Source organism: Oncorhynchus clarkii, chromosome 15, assembly GCF_045791955.1.
Source record: "Oncorhynchus clarkii lewisi isolate Uvic-CL-2024 chromosome 15, UVic_Ocla_1.0, whole genome shotgun sequence".
NCBI lineage: Eukaryota > Metazoa > Chordata > Actinopteri > Salmoniformes > Salmonidae > Oncorhynchus > Oncorhynchus clarkii.
In genome coordinates, this window is record NC_092161.1 from 39,494,637 (window position 1) to 39,517,481 (window position 22,845).

The 22,845-nt window shown below is 44.8% G+C and overlaps 1 protein-coding gene across 3 annotated transcripts in view; it reads right to left on the reverse strand.

Moving 5' to 3' along the window:
- LOC139367250 (MAGUK p55 subfamily member 7-like) overlaps positions 1-22,845 on the reverse strand; it is a 253,226-nt gene that overhangs the window by 66,478 nt on the left and 163,903 nt on the right. For all 3 annotated transcript variants that reach the window (XM_071105496.1, XM_071105497.1, XM_071105498.1), the window contains 2 exons: positions 17,525-17,721; positions 16,463-16,530 (listed from right to left, as the gene is read on the reverse strand). In XM_071105496.1, coding sequence (XP_070961597.1) covers positions 16,463-16,530; positions 17,525-17,721 — 265 coding nt within the window. The remainder of the gene's footprint in view (positions 1-16,462; positions 16,531-17,524; positions 17,722-22,845) is intronic.

Consider the following 22,845-nt stretch of genomic DNA (forward strand, 5'->3'; position numbering starts at 1 on the left):
CTTTTCTCCCCCTTGAAGACTCTTATTTCAGGAAAATGGTGCTTCAGTGCACTAGGACATAGAAACAACGTTAAACTATCAGAAGGTTTTTTGGCTCAATGGAGGAACGTAGTCAGAGAAATGCTGATGAATGTCTTGCTCGAACTGTGTATGCAACTGGTTCACCTCTGATGCTCACAGGCAATGTGTATTGGAAGAGATATCTGAATGTTCTTCACCCAGCATACACCCCTCCAACCAGACATGCTTTATCTACTCATTTGCTGGATGCAGAGTTCAACAGAGTTCAAGTGAAGGTCAAGCAAATCATAGAGTAAGCAGACTGTATTGCAATCATCTCTGGTGGATGTCCGAATGTTCGTGGGCAAGGAAAAATTAACTCATTAAGGAAAGTTTCCACATCTGAATATTCCCCAAAATGTGCAACCCTAGCTGGGACCAACAGTGGAGGTTGTTTGGGGTTGAGGGAGGAAGAGGGAGGAAGAGGAGAAGTTGAGGTCAGCAACCTCATAATATGGGCATTGTGACAACATGGGCAAACACAGAGGCTGTGACCCAAATGGCATCCTATTCCCTATAAAGTGCACTACTTTTGACCATATCCAACAGACACAGAGAAGTAGAAAACAGCCGGGTGTTTGAAAGGTCATCCCTATAGAATGACAATTAAGCTTGGCAGACATAACTCAAAGTCTTTATTTCTAAACTAAATGTACACTGGCTCTCCTGTGAAATCAACTGGTCTAAATGGGTTAGTGTGCCTCGGAATGTCCAGAGACTAGACCGCCTCATCACCTCAACACAGCCTCACGTAGCCTGGTGTATACGGTAGGGATAGAGAAGAAGGGAGGGAAGGAAGGATAGAGAGCGGGGAGACAGGGGGGAGAGAAGAGGAGGTTTGGGAGAAGCAGCCAGGACACTCTGTGGTACTCTGATGGGATTATAATTTATGATTTGTCGGGAAAGTGACAGTGGTAATAACAACACGATGAGGAACAGTTTCTGCACGCAAAGAGAATTGGAACCAGAACCCAGAGGATAGTTCCAGAACAGAACTAGCCGTAATTGCTAGCAGGACCACATCAACGACAGGGAAGACAGAGAAAGAGAGAGAGAGAGAGAGAGAGAGAGAGAGAGAGAGAGAGAGAGAGAGAGAGAGAGAGAGAGAGAGAGAGAGAGAGGAGGCTAGCAGGACCACATCAACAGAACTGACGGGAAGAAAATTGTCTGGACCTTCAGAACAAAGAATGGAAAAGAAGTTGTCCCTTTAACCCGAATGAATCATATAACATGTACAGAGCTCTATTTCACTAGACCCAAACAGGAGAGCATAGTTACAGTACAACCCAAAATATTTACGACATGATGCCTAAAAAATGATATTAATCCATGATACACTGCTACAGGGCACTATAGCACCACAAACAAGACAATGTCAACAACAGGAACATGTAGGGACAACAGGGTTTTAAAACAATTGCACTCATAAGTATTGCAATCTATACATTACCTCCATGACATGCTAGCTCACAGACTGAGGAAATAGGGGAGATGTCGGCTACTGTATTGCGAGAGAACAGGACATATTGGCAAGCAAAGCACAGGGCAGGGTCTGTGGGACATGACCACACACAGTCTGTCTCACTTACTGTTAGGGTCTGAATCATGGGGTCTTAACTGCTAGCTACTGTATAGCTTGGGGCGGAGGGACAGTGTCTGGAACAGCTACTGCATGGCAGGGGGCGAGGGACAAGCTGCGCAGGGGGACAGATCTAGGGAAAGCACTGAGGGGGACAGATGATGTCTCACCTAAGTGGTATCCGTTTAAATAGAGGCCAGAGCCACAGAACCAACCGTCATCCTCTGGCGATGGAGAGGAGACAGAACGAGAGAGAGTGAAGAGCATGGTAGCCAGAAGAGAAGAACAGGAGTTAGAGAGCAACAGGCATAACAGATCACAAACCGAGCCAGCTGGCCTACCCATCTACACAGACTCACTGAACATGGTTAACAGCACAGCCCAGTACCATAGAGGGAAGAGAGACAAATACACAGACAAACAGGTAGGTCAAACACATCATCAGACTACACTTCACCTTTCCCACTGAATAAGATAGACATTCAGTAATACATCATTTGATATCATATATTCAATGGACCATATAGAACAATGTACATGAGAGAGAGAGCCTGGTTCTGCGGCTAGCTATGGCATGGCCCTGCTATGGCATCATACATAGCATGAAGCTATGCTGGACCAAAGAGGAGGTTACAAGCAGCTACAGTCAGCTATGCGTGTGAAGGGATAAGCTTCTATCCCTGGCTCGGTTAAATGATGTCTGTTTTAATGAAAGTTTATAAGTTAGTAAGTGAAAGAGGAAGATTCGGTAAGATTTGCTCTGCACAGCAAAGACAATAACCTTAAGCTCATCTTGGTTTCCTCGGAGCAGGAGTGTTTAACAGGGAAATTGACAGAGACACCCGATGTTCCTCTTTACAACCGTTTCGGTTAACATGAGAAGACAGGTGAACACAAACAGTGGGATATGGGGGGATCGGGAGATGAGAGGAATGCAGAGGAGGAGAGCTTGCCGAGCTCCCCCATCCCTGACACGCTACGACAAAACTGCGTCCCAAATGGCACCCTACTCCCTAAGTAGTGCACTTCTTTTGACCAGCTGAGGGAATGACAAAAGGGAATAGGTTTCCATTTGGGATGCAGATACAGATACACGGCGATGTAATGTCAACAGGCTGATCAGCAAATGTCAGGTCTCATTGTTGAAGTGCTGGCTAGGTCCCTAGCCAATGAGCTGCTATGTCTCTAAGGTGCCGAAATGGCACCTTATTACATATAAAGTGCACTACGTTTGACCATGGGGCTTTGGTCAAAAGTCTAGGTGAGCAGCAGTTAGCCTGACAAGCAGTACCTTCTATTTCCTCGGCTTCGAAAGGCGCTGCGAAAGCAAGAGGTAAAAGTGAGAGATTATATAGGAGTGGTATAAGCAAAAGGGAAGAGGAGAACAGAAAAGAGACACCTACCAAACTCAATTGCTATATCGTCTAGAAAAGCAAAGAAACAATAGAAACAAAGAAACAACATATGGTTCAAATATTAAATTAATAAAATAAAAAGACAACAGCGCATGTTGTCTGTTGTTAATTGTGAGGACTCCACAGGAAGAACACATTGTCTGCAAATGGCACCCTATCCCATACAGTACACTACTTTTGACCAGAGCCCTATGGGCCCTGCTCAAAAGTATTGCACTCTGTGAATGGGGTATCATTTGGGACAAATCCAATGTCCTCTGATGAGTTGGGAAAAACATTTGATAAAAATTGAGGCACAGTATCTGGAGCGTTCAGGAAAACTCCACATGAAAACATGTTCAACATCATTCATGACTCTTCAATTGAGACTCATCCAACTATGCTTTGGTCTCTAGTGACACAGACCATAGAAATAAGCTGTGCCCGAAATGGCACCTTGAAACCTCACCAGAAGGGTGACAAAGGGGTGAGATGGAAGGGGGAAGATTGGGTTTACTTGATAGCCACCTACACAAATAGCTAGCTAGAACAAAGTGTTAATAAGATAAATTCATTTAAAAAGATTAAAAGCATATAGTGCTTATATAGTGCACTACCTTTGACCATGGGGCTTTAGTCAAAAGTAGCACACTAAGGGCTGTGGTCCAGAGAAAGTATATGGAGTCATTTGGGACACGCAGGAGTATTTATCTCTAGTGATACAGACACTGTCCTGTGTGGCAGCATCACTTAACCCAATAACCCAAGCCGATGCAGGCCCATGCAACCACATAGCAGTCTGGTGAGGCCACAGCACAGCAGTGACGAGATGCTCCGTGGTGGCTCGGGAAGAGAAGAGGATTGTGTCCCAAATGAAACCCTAATACTTATATAGTGCACTACTTTTGAACAGAGCCCATAGGGCTCTGGTCAAAAGTAGTGCACTCTCTAGGGAATAGGGTACGATTTGGGACGAACTCCAAGAAGAGGGGAGGTCATACATCCAGACCCCAGCCTCTGCACACTGAGGGGAATATTTGGAGCCACTTAAAAAGCTTCCTTCCCTTCATGTGGTCCCAATTCCAGCAAACAGGGTTAAATCAAAACATACAGGACTGCATCTATGAGAGCCTCGAGCTCACCTTACAGCGGGCCGCTATTCCCAGAGCGCACTGCAGAGCGGGCAGATGTTGCATCACGCTACAAGGTAATGGCTAGCCATAACAACAGTCAGGAATGATCACGGAAAAGAATGGAGTTGTTTCTCGAACCGGCGGTTAGGAGGTTAGGATACACGCTAAAAGCTTCTCGTGGTGAAGGGTTGTTTTTAAGTGGGATAGGGTAATGTGAATGAGAAGCCTTTATCTGACATCTTGTTTCACATGTTAGTGTGTGTTCACAGTAATGTTCTCTCCGATGCTGCCTCCTCCTATTGTAATGTGACATCTTAAGTAAAACCAGCTTCTGAAGAGACTGAAGAGAGAGATCAGAGAACAGTGGCTGAGAAAGAGAGCGAGGTGAAAAAGGGAGGGAAAAAGGAATGAGAGTATATGAGAGGGAAGTAGAGAATGTGCGTGACAGTGATGTCTATCGACCTTCAAAGCCAACTGAACTCATTACACTGTGCCCCTACTTTCATCTCCTGGCTATCTGCACACAACGAGGAAAGTTGAAGTAATAGTTTAGTAGCAACTATTTATTCCTCTGCATTCTTCGACCGATGGAAAACCATGTGATAACGTCACGCAGGATGAAGTGTTGACAGGGAAAATCAGAGAACGAAGCGCATGGTAGTTACTAGCAAGACAGCGGTAGCCGGCCAAAATCTTCAAGTTTTAGTTAATAAGGGACTTTTATATTTTGGTCCTCCAGACCTACATTTTGTGAGCAGTAGTCTGTCTACTCAAGAGACGAGAGAGTAAGAAAGTAGTGCTGGTATTGTCGTTACGCGCCAGGGCCTGCTGTGACAGTAGAGCCTATCATTTACTGAGAAGTCGAGCCATCATGACCGCCCACGCTGCATGAGGCTATAGCTCTTGCAGTGCAGTCAGACTGTCACTGGACGCCCCAAGGCACCCCACGGAGCCAGAGGGACACACAGAGAGAGAGGATTGGAATCACATGTCACAGAGCTCCACAATGAAACCTCACCAGAAGGGTGACAAAGGGGTGAGATGGAGGGGGGAAGAGGGGTAAATAAAAGGGGAGAGGGGGACATTGCCTCACATCTAGCCTCTATGGTGTCTCTGTGGTTGGATTCTGTGGCTGGGGGGGAGAAAACTCTGACAGGGGAAGGCCTGGGTTGGTGGATGCTATGATACTGCAGGAGCTGTGTGCTCCAAGAAACAGAGACAGAGTACGAATCAAAAGTTTGGACGCGTACTCATTCAAGGGTTTTTATTTATTTGTACTATTTTCTACATTGTAGAATAATAGTCAAGACATCAAAACTATAAATAACACATGGAATCATGTAGTTACCAAAGAAGTGTTACACAAATATATATTTTATATTTGAGATTCTTCAAAGTAGCCACCCTTTGCCTTGATGACAGCTTTGCACACTCTCGCATTCTCTTAACCAGCTTAACCTGGACTCTTTGCATGAGTGACAGAAGCTTCCCACCATTAGCTCTGACAAATTGAAAACTCTAGTCATTGGCGACTCCATTACCCGCAGTATTAGACTTAAAATTAATCATCCAGCGATCATACACTGTTTACCAGGGGGCAGGGCTACCGACATGAAGGCTAATCTGAAGATGGTGCTGGCTAAAGCTAAAACTGGCGAGTGTAGAGAGTATAGAGATATTGTTATCCACGTCGGCACCAACGATGTTAGGATGAAACAGTCAGAGATCACCAAGCTTCACATAGCTTCTGCGTGTAAATCAGCTAGAAAGATGTGTCGGCATCGAGTAATTGTCTCTAGCCCCCTCCCAGTTAGGGGGAGTGATGAGCTCTACAGCAGAGTCTCACAACTCAATCGCTGGTTGAAAACTGTTTTCTGCCCCTCCCAAAAGATAGAATTTGTAGATAATTGGCCCTCTTTCTGGGACTCACCCACAAACAGGACCAAGCCTGACCTGCTGAAGAGTGACGGACTCCATCCTAGCTGGAGGGGTGCTCTCATCTTATCTACCAACATAGACAGGGCTCTAACTCCTCTAGCTCCACAATGAAATAGGGTGCAGGCCAGGCAGCAGGCTGTTAGCCAGCCTGCCAGAATAGTGGAGTCTGCCACTAGCACAGTCAGTGTAGTCAGCTCAGCTATCACCATTGAGACCGTGTCTGTGCCTCGACCTAGGTTGGGCAAAACTAAACATGGCGGTGTTTGCCTTAGCAATCTCACGAGGATAAAGACCACCTCCATTTCTGTCATTATTGAAAGAGATCATGATACCTCACATCTCAAAATAGGGCTACTTAATGTTAGATCCCTTACTTCAAAGGCAATTATAGTCAATGAACTAATCACTGATCATAATCTTGATGTGATTGGCCTGACTGAAACATGGCTTAAGCCTGATGAATTTACTGTGTTAAATGAGGCCTCACCTCCTGGCTACAATAGTGACCATATCCCCCGTGCATCCCGCAAAGGCGGAGGTGTTGCTAACATTTACGATAGCAAATTTCAATTTACAAAAAAAAAATGACGTTTTCGTCTCTTGAGCTTCTAGTCATGAAATCTATGCAGCCTACTCAATCACTTTTTATAGCTACTGTTTACAGGCCTCCTGGGCCATACACAGCGTTCCTCATTGAGTTCCCTGAATTCCTATCGGACCTTGTAGTCATAGCAGATAATATTCTAATCTTTGGTGATCGGACCACCATTTTATTACGTTTGCAATTGCAACAAATAATCTGCTCAGACCCCAACCAAGGAATATCAAAAGTTATGCTATAAATTCACAGACAACACAAAGATTCCTTGATGTCCTTCCAGATTCCTTCTGTCTACCCAAGGACGCCAGAGGCCAAAAATCAGTTAACCACCTAACTGAGGAACTCAATTTAACCTTGCGCAATACCCTAGATGCAGTTGCACCCCTAAAAACTAAAAACATTTCTCATAAGAAACTAGCTCCCTGGTACACAGAAAATACCCGAGCTCTGAAGCAAGCTTCCAGAAAATTAAAACGGAATGGCGCCACACCAAACTGGAAGTCTTCCGACTAGCTTGGAAAGACAGTACCGTGCAGTACCGAAGAGCCCTTACTGCTGCTCGATCATACCTATTTTTCTAACTTAATTGAGGAAAATAAGAACAATCCTAAATTCCTTTTTGATACTGTCGCAAAGCTTACTAAAAAGCAGCATTCCCCAAGAGAGGATGGCTTTCACTTTAGCAGTGATAAATTCATGAACTGAGGAAAATATTATGATTATTAGAAAGCAAATTACGGACTCCTCTTTAAATCTGCGTATTCCTTCAAAGCTCAGTTGTCCTGAGTCTGCACAACTCTGCCAGGACCTAGGATCAAGAGAGACGCTCAAGTGTTTTAGTACTATATCTCTTGACACAATGATGAAAATAATCATGGCCTCTAAACCTTCAAGCTGCATACTGGACCCTATTCCAACTAAACTACTGAAAGAGCTACTTCTTGTGCTTGGCCCTCCTATGTTGAACATAATAAACGGCTCTCTATCCACCGGATGTGTACCAAACTCACTAAAAGTGGCAGTAATAAAGCCTCTCTTGAAAAAGCCAAACCTTGACCCAGAAAATATAAAAAACTATCGGCCTATATCGAATCTTCCATTCCTCCCATTCCACTGAGACTGCACTTGTGAAGGTGGTAAATTACATTTTAATGGCATCGGACCGAGGCTCTGCATCTGTCCTCGTGCTCCTAGACCTTAGTGCTGCTTTTGATACAATCGATCACCACATTCTTTTGGAGAGATTGGAAACCCAAATTGGTCTACACGGACAAGTTCTGGCCTGGTTTAGATCTTATCTGTCGGAAATATATCAGTTTGTCTCTGTGAATGGTTTGTCCTCTGACAAATCAACTGTATATTTCGGTGTTCCTCAAGGTTCCGTTTTAGGACCACTATTGTTTTCACTATATATTTTACCTCTTGGGGATATCATTCGAAAGCATATTGTTAACTTTCACTGCTATGCGGATGACACACAGCTGTACATTTCAATGAAACATGGTGAAGCCCCAAAATTGCCCTTGCTAGAAGCATGTGTTTCAGACATAAGGAAGTAGATGGCTGAAAACTTTCTACTTTTAAATTCGGACAAAACAGAGATGCTTGTTCTAGGTCCCAAGAAACAAAGAGATCTTCTGTTGAATCTGACAATTAATCTTAATGGATGTACAGTCGTCTCAAATAAAACTGTGAAGGACCTCGGCGTTACTCTGGACCCTGATCTCTCTTTTGAAGAACATATCAAGACCATTTCAAGGACAGCTTTTTTCCATCTACGTAACATTGCAAAAATCAGAAACTTTCTGTCCAAAAATGATGCAGAAAAATTAATCCATGCTTTTGTCACTTCTAGGTTAGACTACTGCAATGCTCTACTTTCCGGCTACCCGGATAAAGCACTAAATAAACTTCAGTTAGTGCTAAATATGGCTGTTAGAATCCTGACTAGAACCAACAAATTTGATCATATTACTCCAGTGCTAGCCTCCCTACACTGGCTTCCTGTCAAAGCAAGGGCTGATTTCAAGGTTTTACTGCTAACCTACAAAGCATTACATGGGCTTGCTCCTACCTATCTCTCTGATTTGGTCCTGCCGTACATACCTACACGTACACTACGGTCACAAGACGCAGGCCTCCTAATTGTCCCTAGAATTTCTAAGCAAACAGCTGGAGGCAGGGCTTTCTCCTATAGAGCTCCATTTTTATGAAACGGTCTGCCTACCCATGTCAGAGACGCAAACTCGGTCTCAACCTTTAAGTCTTTACGGAAGACTTATCTCTTCAGTGGGTCATATGATTGAGTGTAGTCTGGCCCAGGAGTGGGAAGGTGAACGGAAAGGCTCTGGAGCAACGAACCGCCCTTGCTGTCTCTGCCTGGCCGGTTCCCCTCTTTCCACTGGGATTCTCTGCCTCTAACCCTATTACAGGGGCTGAGTCACTGGCTTACTGGGGCTCTCTCATGCTGTCCCTGGAAGGGGTGCGTCACCTGAGTGGGTTGATTCACTGATGTGGTCATCCTGTCTAGGTTGGCGCCCCCCCCTTGGGTTGTGCCGTGGCGGAGGTCTTTGTGGGCTATACTCAGCCTTGTCTCAGGATGGTAAGTTGGTGGTTGAAGATATCCCTCTAGTGGTGTGGGGGCTGTGCTTTGGCAAAGTGGGTGGGGTTATATCCTTCCTGTTTGGCCCTGTCCGAGGGTGTCCTCGGATGGGGCCACAGTGTCTCCTGACCCCTCCTGTCTCAGCCTCCAGTATTTATGCTGCAGTAGTTTATGTGTCGAGGGGCTAGGGTCAGTTTGTTATATCTGGAGTACTTCTCCTGTCCCATTCGGTGTCCTGTGTGAATTTAAGTGTGCTTTCTCTAATTATCTCTTTCTCTCTTTCTTTCTCTCTCTCGGAGGACCTGAGCCCTAGGACCATGCCCTAGGACTACCTGACATGATGTCCCCAGTCCACCTGGCCGTGCTGCTGCTCCAGTTTCAACTGTTCTGCCTTATTATTATTCGACCATGCTGGTCATTTATGAACATTTGAACATCTTGGCCATGTTCTGTTATAATCTCCACCCGGCACAGCCAGAAGAGGACTGGCCACCCCACATAGCCTGGTTCCTCTCTAGGTTTCTTCCTAGGTTTTGGCCTTTCTAGGGAGTTTTTCCTAGCCACCGTGCTTCTACACCTGCATTGCTTGCTGTTTGGGGTTTTAGGCTGGGTTTCTGTACAGCACTTTGAGATATCAGCTGATGTACGAAGGGCTATATAAATAAATTTGATTTGATTTCCCAACAGTTTTGAAGGAGTTCCCACATACACTGAGCACTTGTTGGCTGCTCTTACTTCACTCTGCAGTCCAACTCATCCAAAACCATCTCAATTGGGTTGAGGTCAGTGATTGTGAAGGCCAGGTCATCTGATGCAGCCCTCCATCACACCTCTTCTTGGTCAAATAGCCCTTACACCGCCTGGAGGTGTGTTGGGTCATTGTCGTGTTGAAAAACAAATGATATTCCCACTAAGCGCAAACCAGATGTGATGATGTATCGCTGCAGACCGCTGTGGTAGCCATGCTGGTTAAGTGTGCATTGAATTCTAAATAAATCACTGACAGTGTCACCAGCAAAGCACCCCAACACCATCACACCTCCTCCATGCTTCACAGTGGGAACCACACATGCAAAGATCATCCATTCACCTACTCTGCGTCTCACAAAGACAAGGCGGTTGGAACCAAAAATCGCTAATTTGTACTCATCAGACAAAAGGACAGATTTCCATCGGCCTAATGTCCATTGCTCGTTTTTCTTGGCCCAAGCAAGTCTCTTCTTATTATTGGTGTCCTTTAGTAGTTGTTTCTTTGCAGCAATTCGACCATGAAAGCCTGATTCACGCAGTCTCCTCTGAACAGTTGATGTTGAGATGTGTCTGTTACTTGAACACAGCGAAGCATTTATTTGGGCTGCAATTTCTGAGGCAGGTAACTCTGCTGCAGAGGATGAGTTCATTAGAGGAAACTCTGGGTCTTGCTTTGCTGTGGCGGTCCTCATGAGAGCCAGTTTCCTCATAGCGATTGATGGTTGTTGTGACTACACTTGAAGAAACTATAAAAGTTATTGAAATTTTCCGGATTGACTGACCTTCATGTCTTAAAGTAATGGACTGCCGTTTCTCTTTGCTTATTTGAGCTGTTCTTGCTATACTATTGACTTGGTCTTTTACCAAATAGGGCTATCTTCTGGACCAACCCTACCTTGTCACAACACAACTGATCTGCTCAAACGGATGAAGAAGGGAAGAAATTCCACCTGTTAATTCAAATTAATTCCAGTTGACTAACTCATGAAGCTGGTTGAGTTAATGTCAAGAGTGTGAAAAGTTGTCATCAAGGCAAAGAGTGGCTACTTTGAAGAATCTCAAATATATTTTGATTTGTTGGACACTTTTTTTGGTTACTACAGGGCAGGGATTCCCAACACAGGCCATGCATCAGCTCAGCACTGTCCTATCCTGCAGATGTCTTCTCTCCTCACGCAGTGAGCTCTTTACCTGACCACTGACCCACTCATCCAGTCTCTCCCTCTCTCCTTCCCGCCGTCACTCTGTCCCTCTCTCCAGCTCCCTGTCTCTCTCCACCTTTCTCTCTGTCCCTCTCTCTCTCTCTCTGTCTGTCTGTCCCCCTCCCTCTCTCCATCTTCCTCCTCCTTGGCAGCGAGACTCCTCTCTCAGCTATCCCCTTACCGGTGAAGAGGCTGTGGAATGACCCCCAGTCAACACGCTCTGAATGCCTCTGAGTTATGGGCTGATGTCACTCTGCCTTGAGGCCAACACACAGATGGAGATGGCCTTCCTTCTTTCCTTCCCTTGAACAAACTCAACCTTTTTATGGTCAGGATGAGACCGGGGCGGGCAGAATTTTCCAGATGACATGAAATTAGATAGTTTTCATACGTTGGGACGACAGAGATTGGAACGACGGCGGTTAGATAGATTGTGTACAGTCTTGCCATAACCGCCGGTAACGAGGGGAGCTGGTTTGCATTTGAACCTTTGATCTCCTCTGCCTGTAATCTGTTTATGATTGCGTTTTAGAATGAATGTTAATAATGAGCGTCTATCCAGAAATGTATACGCACAGAGATGAATAACTAACACACCGTGTTATGAGTTGTTCTGATGTTGACGGTTTTATTATTTTATTATTTATTTGTAATACTAAATCTTGAAGCAGCTAGTTGTGAGGCCATTCAAAACACTATGTCAAGTGTGGTCTCTTATCGAACATTATCGCGACAACCTTCATGGCTGAAATTAAACTGAGTTTAAACTGGATTCAACTGTTTTTGAACTCCTCTGTCTGTGACCATTTCAGTTGAGACTTTAAATAGTTATATACATTTGAATTGAGATTGGAAATAGTTCTATAAGTTGAGGGAAGGCCAGGTTCATGGGCACTTAGTAGTATTCCATTTAAAAACGGTTAAATCTTTCAGCAGTTCAGAGAAAGTGAGCGTGTGTCTGATGAGACAACAGTAACCTGTGGAGGGAGAGAGACAGAGAAGGCCTCAAGGTGAGCTATAAGTGCACCCACGTTTTTGGCAGCTAGGCTAGCGCTCCTAACTACTATACAGTCAGACAGGGGAGTGATTACATATCAAACGTATGGAGAGACGTGGCGTGCTATAATAATGTATGGCGAGACGAGCTATAGGGGATTTGCATGTGAGAGACATGCTATAGTAAAATCGCTCAGGAAGCTGTCAAGCCTCTGTCAGACTGGAGAAGAGCTTGGGTCGTGGAGAAAGAAGAGGGAATGAGATGATGGATAGAGGAGAGGACGGGTATAGGAGATTAGGAGAGGGTAGAGGAGAGGATGCGTAGAGGAGAAATAGGAGAGGGAACGAGATGGATAGAGGATAGAGGATAAAGAGAAGAACAGCAGAGGGACATGATTCAAGGTTTGGGTAATGATGGAGGGACGTAAGATGAGTGAGGGAGGAAGGGGAGACAAAGAGAGGGAGGGAGAGGTATCAAAACCAGCCTAGACTAGCCACCGTGAAATTCAGGAAAAAATACTTTAACCAAACTATGTTTATGGATGCTATTAAAAAAAAAAGCAACTGAGGCTAAAGCTTTTTACTATCAAACGTTTTAAGGCATAAATCGACATTATTCCAGCATAGGGTACATCTTAGAAGGAGAATGAGACTATTTATAAGGCCTACATGGACACGGTTAAGTGAAGCTAGATAGGCCGTTTCAGTCCAAGATCAATATTGTTCCAGCCGATGGAGACAGCTCCTGCTCCTGGGCTGGTAACACTAAGATCCCAGGACCCCCGGCACACACAAACAAACACACGTATGTACACACACATTCACGTGCACACAAAGGTGCATGCACGCATGTCTGCACACACACACACACACGCACACCTACACACACACATCTCCCCCTGTAACAGCAGGTATCTTTGGTATCTTTCAAATAGCTAATGCTTTATGACTGGCCAGAGCCAAACAGGGCTGACTGAACTAGAGCCTGGTCTAAACCAGAGGAACTCGCCCTCCCCTCCTCCTGACCTGGCTACCATAGGGTCACATACTCTCTCTCTCCTCTTTCTCTCTGACACTCTCTCCTTATGCCTCTGAATCTCTCTCTCTCACCTCCTGCCTTTTGATCTTTCTCTCTCTTTAACTCTCCCTTTCTCTCTGGTTCCCCCTTTCATTCCCCACAATGTTTCCAGTCTCTCTTGTTCAGTTTCTCTTGAACCTTTTCCCTCCGTTTCCAGATTCTCTATTACCCTTTCTCTTACCAATTCTCTCTGGCTCCCCCTCTCTTCACTCCCTCTTCTGTGTTATGTCATTCTCTACGTTGCCTCAGAGAGGGTTGGTGTTGGGTAGCTAAACATAAGTAGACATGGCTCCTATACAGTGCAAACAATATGTCCAGTAACTCCTATAGAGTACAGTGAGTACCGTAGAGTATGTGAGTGTAAAGTAGTAGAAAACAGCTCCCAGCTCATACATCAAAACTTGATAATGTCCCAAATGGCACCCTATTCTCTTTGCACTACGTTTGACAACGGCCCATAGGGAACATAGGGCATAGAGTGCCATTGGGGACACACCCTGAGACTGGGACTTCTTACTCAACACAGGTGCATTATATTCATCATACTGCCCAGTATTTAGGATACACACCCAGGCATTACATTAACCTACTGCTACTGCTACTGCTCAAAGAGAGTGTGTCCCTTAAATGGCACCCTATTACCTTTATAGTGAACCCATAGGACTTGGGTCAAAAGAAGTGCACTATATAGGGACTAGGGTGCCATTTGGGACACATTCACAGGTATTACGTGCGTAGCGCTTTGGTGGTCAGAACTTTTTGTCAGCCGGTGATTGTCAAGCAAATAACTGCCGGTCTCACAGTAATTGACCATTAACATAAACACATTTAGCATCTCCTGGCTTCCATGTATAGCCTACAAGCCACTGTCGCAGACGTTTGGAACATCTATATTTTAGTCAAATAAATCAATTTAATAAAGCCTACACCATCAAAATACATTTCACCATTTTCAAAAGGGACCGCAAATGTGATTGTGCATGTAATGCTTTATTATAAAAGTCCATTTTTATGGTGAAAATGTTCTTCCCCAAAATTGAAACTCCGGTTGTAAAGTTGATTAATGTGCATCATTTTAAGAAGTTATTTGGCCACTTTAGTTGTGATACAAACCTTATCAAATCACATAGGCCTATGGGCTAGGCTATATGAGTTGTGTGACTATGATTTGAAAAAGTGACACAAAAAAAGACAAGCGCTGTTTCTTTCGTAACTGCAAACAAGCTGGGCATCATTTACAAGTGTCAATATACTGTATCATTCACAGGTGATTGGCTATTACTGTCACCCCTCAGGCTATTCTTAATTGAATCTTGTCTTTACATATAGTAAATAATATATGTGTGAAATTAGTTTTCATTTAGAATGGACTATTATCATGCACCTCACTCAGAACAGGGGCAGGGGGAAAAAATACATGTCATCTATGCACTTAAATAGTGAATGGAGGACGCTTTTCCCATCGTTAGTTTTCATCCCAGACAGGTAGACTATACTCCTGTTGTAAAGGTAAGCAGTGTGCTTAATATTAGGAAAGTTGAGAAATAAATATAGTAGGTCTAGCCTATAGAAGCTGATGGGATCCTCCTCTTTTTAATAGAGGCCATTACTCTGTTTTCTCGCACAATTGCATAGTCTATGGAAATGTTGCGTAACATGAGCTCATGGGCTCTCGTGAAGTGTTTGATTAGATTTTCAATGACATTTGCATTGATGTCAGAGTGATTAGAGGGACAATAGAGTGCTGAGTACCAGGCAGTTAGCAAGTTTGGTAGGCTACTAATGACCATCAGCAGTATCAAAGCTTGGAGAAGCCTAGTTATATACACTAGTTATATTAGACTATTTTATACATGGACTCTGTATGTGCTACCAGACCAGATCCAATCCAGCAGCATCTGTATTCTGCTCATATGTTTAGGTACCAGATGAGTAATATTATATGTTACGGTAAAGAACCTGTTTGCTCCTTGGCTTTACTACTGGATATGTGTCAGACGTGGAGATTGACAGAACACACAGAGAGATCGAAAGAGAGAGAGAGATGGAGGGAGGGATCAAGACCACATGACGAAAAGGTGGAGAGAGGGAACAGAGAAAAGGAATAAACACCTCCTCGCCTGAGAGGCAGTGTGTACACACAGTACTAGACACACACTTTGACACGCACACATACACACACACACATACACACACAGACACACACATTGACATGCCTGAGAGGTACTGTGTACACACACTCTGACAAGCTAGCCCTGGGGCTGCAATGGGGAAATAAACACGTCGGGACAGACAAAGTTGGTTTCTGTCTAAAGTGTTAATTACCTTGTAATTACCTGTTAATCACTTCACTGTTAATATTGTAATGTGTCATAATAGCAGTGTTATTACAGCACCAGGTAAGTGTGTGTGGCTATTAGTGAGTTAACATGTGAAATAGTGAAGTGTTGAGGCCTCTGTCTGTTCCAGCCGCTTGTTTTCCTAGCTAAGTTCTGTCAGTCTGTGTGTGTTGTCGTGAGACTGCCTGGCCGGCGGTTTCAGGGAGTCTTTGTGTGTGTGTGCGTGTGTGTGTGTGTGGTGCAGTCTTGAGGCAGAAGGACCACATGTTCCCACACAGTAAAACACGTTAATGTGTAAACCAGAGCTGTCCTCAGCTAGCGGGTGGTTCATTTACAGCTCTGAGAATGAGCCCCTATCACATCCTCACATACAGTCTCCTTCCTATCGGATCAGTAATTCTTCATTAAACCTGGCAGAGCAGCACTTATAGTGGATAGGGAGAGGTTTTCCAGAGGGCAGCCCCAAATATACAACATATCAACACAGAGAGAGGGAGGGTGCGAGGGAGCAAGCCAGACACAACATTTCCCTAGACGAGCACCAGCATTGCAGCCTTGTAGCGTTTCAGAGTGTAGGGCTTACACCTGATCGTTAATCCATCATAAACATATGAGCCTAGTGGACCAGTCTACTGACAGCTATCCCCATGTACTCCCTGTCAGGTATGCTGAAGGCCCTCACTAAGGCACCTGTTCTGTTCCACTGAGGGAGTGACTGGCTAGTGGCAGGAGATATGTGCATAGATGATCTCTGGGTGTGCTTGTGTGTGTGGCCGTGATACATTCTTACATGATCTTCTGTTGGAGATCTTCTGGGCCTGAAAAACATGGGTGGCGGGCTGACGCAGTGCAAATCTTCTAGAAGAGGAGAGGAAAGAGGAGAGCGACAGAGAGGAGAGGGAGAAGAAGCACAATAAAACCATTAGCTTTCACAGCCGCACTGGGATTAATAAACACTTTCTGCTATGATACCCAGAAACATTCTTAAATATCCATTCAGTTCATTCTTTTGGACGAAAAAGAGAGAGAGAAAGAAAGGGAAGAAGAAGCAGAAGAAAGAGAGAGAGGGGGAGAAAAAGAGAGGAGGGAGAGAGAAAGAGGGAGAAAGAGAGAGAGGTGGGATAAGAAAGTACAAAAAAACACAATGCCTGCTATTGAAAAAGCTGCTCGTCGGCCGCCAAGAAACTGCCCCAGCCCTCCAGCCCTGTGCTGCACATCAGCAGCCATCTAAGCACGCCACTGTGCGATTTTCCATCCGCTCCCCTTCCAAAGTGGATCAGTACCAGTGCTATCATTTTCTGTCATTACTCATTTCGGGCCAGACGTGCGCGGAAATCCAAAGTATTTTGGCAGTGTGAGGCCAGGCAAAAGAAAGGGAAGAAAAAGTCAAATGGAGAGAGGAATGGAAGGGGGGAAAGGAAAGAGAGAGAGGGAAAAAGTCATTCCTTTCATTGTGACGGCAGTGAAACACTAGGGCTGGGCTGGGGTTGTAATGAGGGTGGCAGACAGACAGGCATATAGACAGGCCCCACCCTGGCCTCTGGCTGAGAAAAGGGGAGAGGGGCCAGGGGGGAAGGTGGAGAGGAGAGGAAAACAGGGAGTTGGGGGGGGGGGGCTTGTAGTGGGGGTGCCAGGCAGACAGGGGGTTATGGGGGAGGGGGTGAGAAGGACAGGGGGTTATGGTGGAGAGGTGGAGTTGAAGTACATAGTTTAGAGGGTGTAGAGGAGCTGTCTGACCCGTAGCTCACATCTCCTGGAACAGTTAGAAGTGGACAAGGCTGGGGGAGAGGGTGACAGGAGGGAGAGTGGGACGGGGGTAGGTAGTTAGGATCTGTCTAGGTAGCTCACTCACCTCTCCTGGAACTCTTTGGAGGGTATGAGGCCGGCGCGGGGGTTGGCATGGCTGTCTTGTTTGGCCTGCCACCAGGTTGCATCATCCTGGCTCATGATCTGAAGGATATCTCCCCTCTTGAAGGTCAGACCCGCCTCCTTACACGGGATGACTTTGTCCTCCGCTGGTTCGTAGTCAAACAGTGTCTTCACAAACATCTGGAGAGAGATGAGAGGAAGGGAGAGGGAGGGGGGGTTGAGAGAGGGAGAGAGGAAGGGAAGCGAGAGGGGGGTGGAGAAAGAGTGAGAGAGAGGGGAAGGTGGAGAGAGGACAAGCGAGAGAGACAGGTGGTGGAGAGACAAAGAAAGGCAGAAAAAATATGACAGCAGTTACCTTTCCACACTCCGGCGTCTCCTCTCCCCCCTAGTCGACATGGCGACATCAAGGTAGGCCGTCGCTACAGCCATGTGAGCTTATCCCGGCTTCGGAACCAGAACAGACGCCCTTCACTGTCGCTTAACGTGATTGGCCAGGAAAGGTCTGTGCAATCAGGAGTCTATTACCTGCAACCATTGGCCCGGGCCTCTCTTGGTTATTCCATCAACATGGCCGGCATCCCAAATGGCATCCTATTCCCTACATAGTCCACTTCTTTGACCAGGGAAGATAGACCTCTGGTCAAAAATAGTGCACTATATAGGGAAATGGGGGGAGGAACACCCCTAAAGACTAAAGTCTTTCAGCCGTCTCCGAGCGTGGCGAGACATTAACATCGACTGAGTCAGAGCCTCCAAATCTGACTCCTGCTTCGTTCCACTTGGGCTGATTCGCAGGTCAAATTAACATCAGTAATCTTTCCCTACTGAACGGGGGGGGGGGGGGGATTCCGAGATGGGCTAATTTATTCTGGCAGTCAGGGGAGGCAGGGACACATCTTGTCATCAACACAACAGAGCTAAGACCTGAGAGAGGGACATCTTTAACTTTATAGTGAAAACAACTCACTACATCCTCACTCAAAGACGCTACAGGAGTGTCACAGGAAATTATAAGTCCTTAGCCACTGGTGAGCATGTGCATAGAGCGAGAGAGAGAGAGAGAGAGAGAGAGAGAGAGAGAGAGAGAGAGAGAGAGAGAGAGAGAGAGAGAAGGTGATAAGGAGGACAAAGTCTCTGCTCGTCTCTGCATGTGCCAGGGTGGAGTGCTTTGTTGCCATGTAGTGAAATTATGTTTCAGACCTTTTGTTTGGGTCTGGCTAAACAGCCTTAGCGCATAATAAACCAATTACATCCTTGCTGAAAGCTCCCGGTTGTCTCTCCCTCTCCCTCTTGTCTATCTTTTTTTTTTTACAGTTTTACACATGTGTACCCAATTAGCCCGCACTTCAATATATTTATAGTAGCCCAGGAAAAATAGTAAACTAGCTCTTCGCAGAGGGGAGGCTGAAGTTTTGGCACCGATACACAGGTTTAGATTGATGTCTGAAATGGACATATTAAAACCATTAAAGTATGACAGAGAGTACAACCCCCCTCCAACCCACCCCCACATACATGCATACATGCACACATGCACCCTGTGTTCTGACAAATGATATTCCAGCTTGTGTTTTGACCTGAGCCCCCTACTCTCCCTAGCCCCCTTCTGTTATTGATAAATGTCTTTGAAAGACAATACATCACTACTATGAGTTGGAGAATAGAGGATACAGCCAGACGGTGGATTTTCAGTTAAAACACCCACCTAACATTACGAGCAACTACATTTACAGTACACATACACCTACAGCCACAACAGAAACCCAGACACAGGCAACCATATCACATTCTACGGATCAGTTCAACACAAGTTTTTCTGAATCAATTAGTTGACGGTTGCTTAATTGATATGTGTCCAGCAATGTAAAATATGACTTACATTTGTTGTTTTAGAATTTTGATTCCTTAATTTTCAGAGGTACCTGCAACTTACCACAGGTGAGATAAATTACACATAAATGAGAATAATTTGTCTAGAACCAAATTAATTAGATTTTTAAAATAATTTAGTACAGGACAATCTTTTTTTGTTATTGGTCCTGTGCAATTGTAAATCAAACGAATACACGTGTGAACACCAAAAGTTTTTTTCCCCCAACTTATTTTAGAATAAATAGAGAATCTTGCAACTGAAGCGCACACTTGACGCTCTGGCCGATGATTTGTTTACCTCTGGATAACATGAAAACAGCCTAACCAGCTCTGCTGACAACAATTTCATTACGCTTTTTTGCCAACGTTTACTGACACCGGCCATATTCAAAGGGTGTTGTACACTTTAGCTTAAGACATGTAGCTAGCTAGATAGCTAGGTAAACAATGAACCTAGCTAGGTAAACCACATGTAAGATCATACACGTCACGTAACATTCGCTAACGAGCCAGCCAGCTAACGTTAGCTAGTTAAAAAACAATGAACATAGTGCCCAATCATGTTGTTACTACCTTGCATGAATCTGCTGGGAGCTAACCAACCAGGTTCAATGTTTGCTCGCTAACATTAGGCTCTAACTGGCAAAGCAAATGGCTCTGGGATACGAATAATAACGTCATACATGTAACGTTAGCTAGGGAGCCAGCCAGCTAACGTTCACTAGCTAGCTAACAGTACACTATAGCTTGAAATGAAACCACTTTCTGTCAAAATTAGAAACGTGTAATATCTGAAAATGAAGCTAGCTAGACAATCGCACCCATATACATCATCATGCATGATGGCTGCGTCTCCCTGTCACAGATGCCATGCCACAGTTGCCCTTAGTTTGAAGATATAATCCTTAGACAGGTGTTTTCTCCATCTCTTAAGATATCATACTCTAATTCCACTGATTTCAAAACTCGATCCTCCAGAAAGTGGAGAGCAACACTTATGCAGCGCCACTACACAACACATGTTTTTTTTTTTTAAACGTGTTTGACAGGATTACCAACACAGACTGACCAGCTCAAATTGACAGAAGCCTTCTATATGGCAGACCAATCCCAACTCCTCACTCGACATGTCCAGACCACTCATTATCTAAGCCAAGCATGGCTAGTGGGAAGGTTGCTAGCGTTTTCTGCGGCTTAACCAACAAGGCTTATAATTTAAAAAATGTATTGGTATTTACAGATAGCATACACGTTTGTTATTAAGGCATATGAAAGAACGCATTTCTGCATTTTGATAAAAATATATTTGTAAATGTTCAAATGGCTCTCCTGTGAAGTCGTGACTTGCAAAAGACACCTAGTTTCCTGAAACGGGTCACATACAGTGGGGAGAACTGCCCGATTTTGCAGGTTTTCTTACTTACAATGCATGTAGAGGTCTGTAATTTTTTTATCATAGGTACACTTCAACTGTGAGAGACGGAATCTAAAACAAAAATCTAGAAAATCACATTGTATGATTTTTAAGTAATTAATTAGCATTTTATTGCATGACATAAGTATTTGATCACCTACCAGAGACGGAATCTAAAACAAAAATCTAGAAAATCACATTGTATGATTTTTAAGTAATTAATTAGCATTTTATTGCATGACATAAGTATTTGATCACCTACCAACCAGTAAGAATTCCGGCTCTCACAGACCTGATAGCTTTTCTTTAAGAAGCCCCCTGTTCTCCACTCATTATCTGTATTAACTGCACCTGTTTGAACTCGTTACCTGTATAAAAGACACCTGTCCACACACTCAATCAAACAGACTCCAACCTCTCCACAATGGCCAAGACCAGAGAGCTGTGTAAGAAGAAGGCAACAAATTGTGGCGCAACTATTAGAAAATAGAAGAAGTTCAAAATGACGGTCAATCACCCTCGGTCTGGGGCTCTCTGCAAGATCTCACCTCGTGGGGCATCAATGATCATGAGGAAGTGAGGGATCAGCCCAGAACTACACGGCAGGACCTGGTCAATGACCTGAAGAGAGCTGGGACCCACAGTCTCAAAGAAAACCATTAGTAACACACTACGCTATCATGGATTAAAATCCTGCAGCGCACGCAAGGTCCCCCTGCTCAAGCCAGCGCATGTCCAGGCCTGGTTTGCCAGGTCTGAAGTTTGCCAATGACCATCTGGATGATCCAGAGGAGGAATGGGAGAAGGTAATGTGGTCTGATGAGACAAAAATAGAGCTTTTTGGTCTAAACTCCACTCGCCGTGTTTGGAGGAAGAAGAAGGATGAGTACAACCCCAAGAACACCATCCCAACCGTGAAGCATGGAGGTAGAAACATCATTCTTTGGGGATGCTTTTCTGCAAAGGGGACAGGACGATTGCACCGTATTGAGGGGAGGATGGATGGGGCCATGTGTTACGTTCCCCAGATTATGTTGTAGTTTGTGTATTTGCATGTGTTTATTTCAGGAAATGGCTTCCTGAACTCCCTCAAGCAGCTGATTGGTCGACTCCAGGGCTAATTGGAGAGTTGACCCCACCCCCTCGTCAAGACACAGCTGTCTCCAATTACCCATTCCTTCAGAAGCTATATAAAAGCCAGTGTTCTGTTCAGGAGAGAGAGATTTGCTGGGAGGTCAATGCAGAGAGATTTTGCTAGAGGTAGATTTTGCTGGAGGTTGGGATTGCTGAGGTTGATTTTTCTGGGAGTTCATTGCTGGGAAGTTGGTATGTTTTGTGAGTTTGTTGCTCAGATAGAGCTTATTTGATGTCCTTTGTTTCTTAGTTTGTTTGTGAAATTGTTTAATATTCTGTTTCATTTGTTCCCAGGGGGAAAGGGGAAGGCACCTTGGGAGTGTTTAGGCAAGAGGCATACATATACCCGTAGTATATTCATTGTCTATGCACAATAGGTAAGACCTGGGCGGACCACCCACTGTATTTTGGTTAGGGCACCAGGTGGTGCTAAATTAGGTAAGTAGTGGGTAGGCAGGTAAGATAGGAGAGGGGGGGCTTTGAGATTTACTTTCTTTGCTTTGGTTCCGTCCAGCCCCTTTTCCCCATATTACCGTGTAAAGGAATAAAGTCCTTGTAAAACGGTACCACATTCTGCCTGTTGTCATCCTTACTCACACCTACAGTCCATACCTCTTTCACGTCACAGAGCGTTTAGTTGTAGCAGGGTGTTGCGTTCCCTCTTCATAGAGGCATGCGTAACACCATGTATCACGAGATCTTGGCCAACAACCTCCTTCCCTCAGTAAGAGCATTGAAGATGGGTCGTGGCTAGGTCTTCCAGCATGACAACGACCCGAAACACACAGCCAGGGGAACTAAGGAGTGGCTCAGTAAGAAGCATCTCAAGGTCCTGGAGTGGCCTATCCAGTCTCCAGACCTGAACCCAATAGAACATCTTTGGA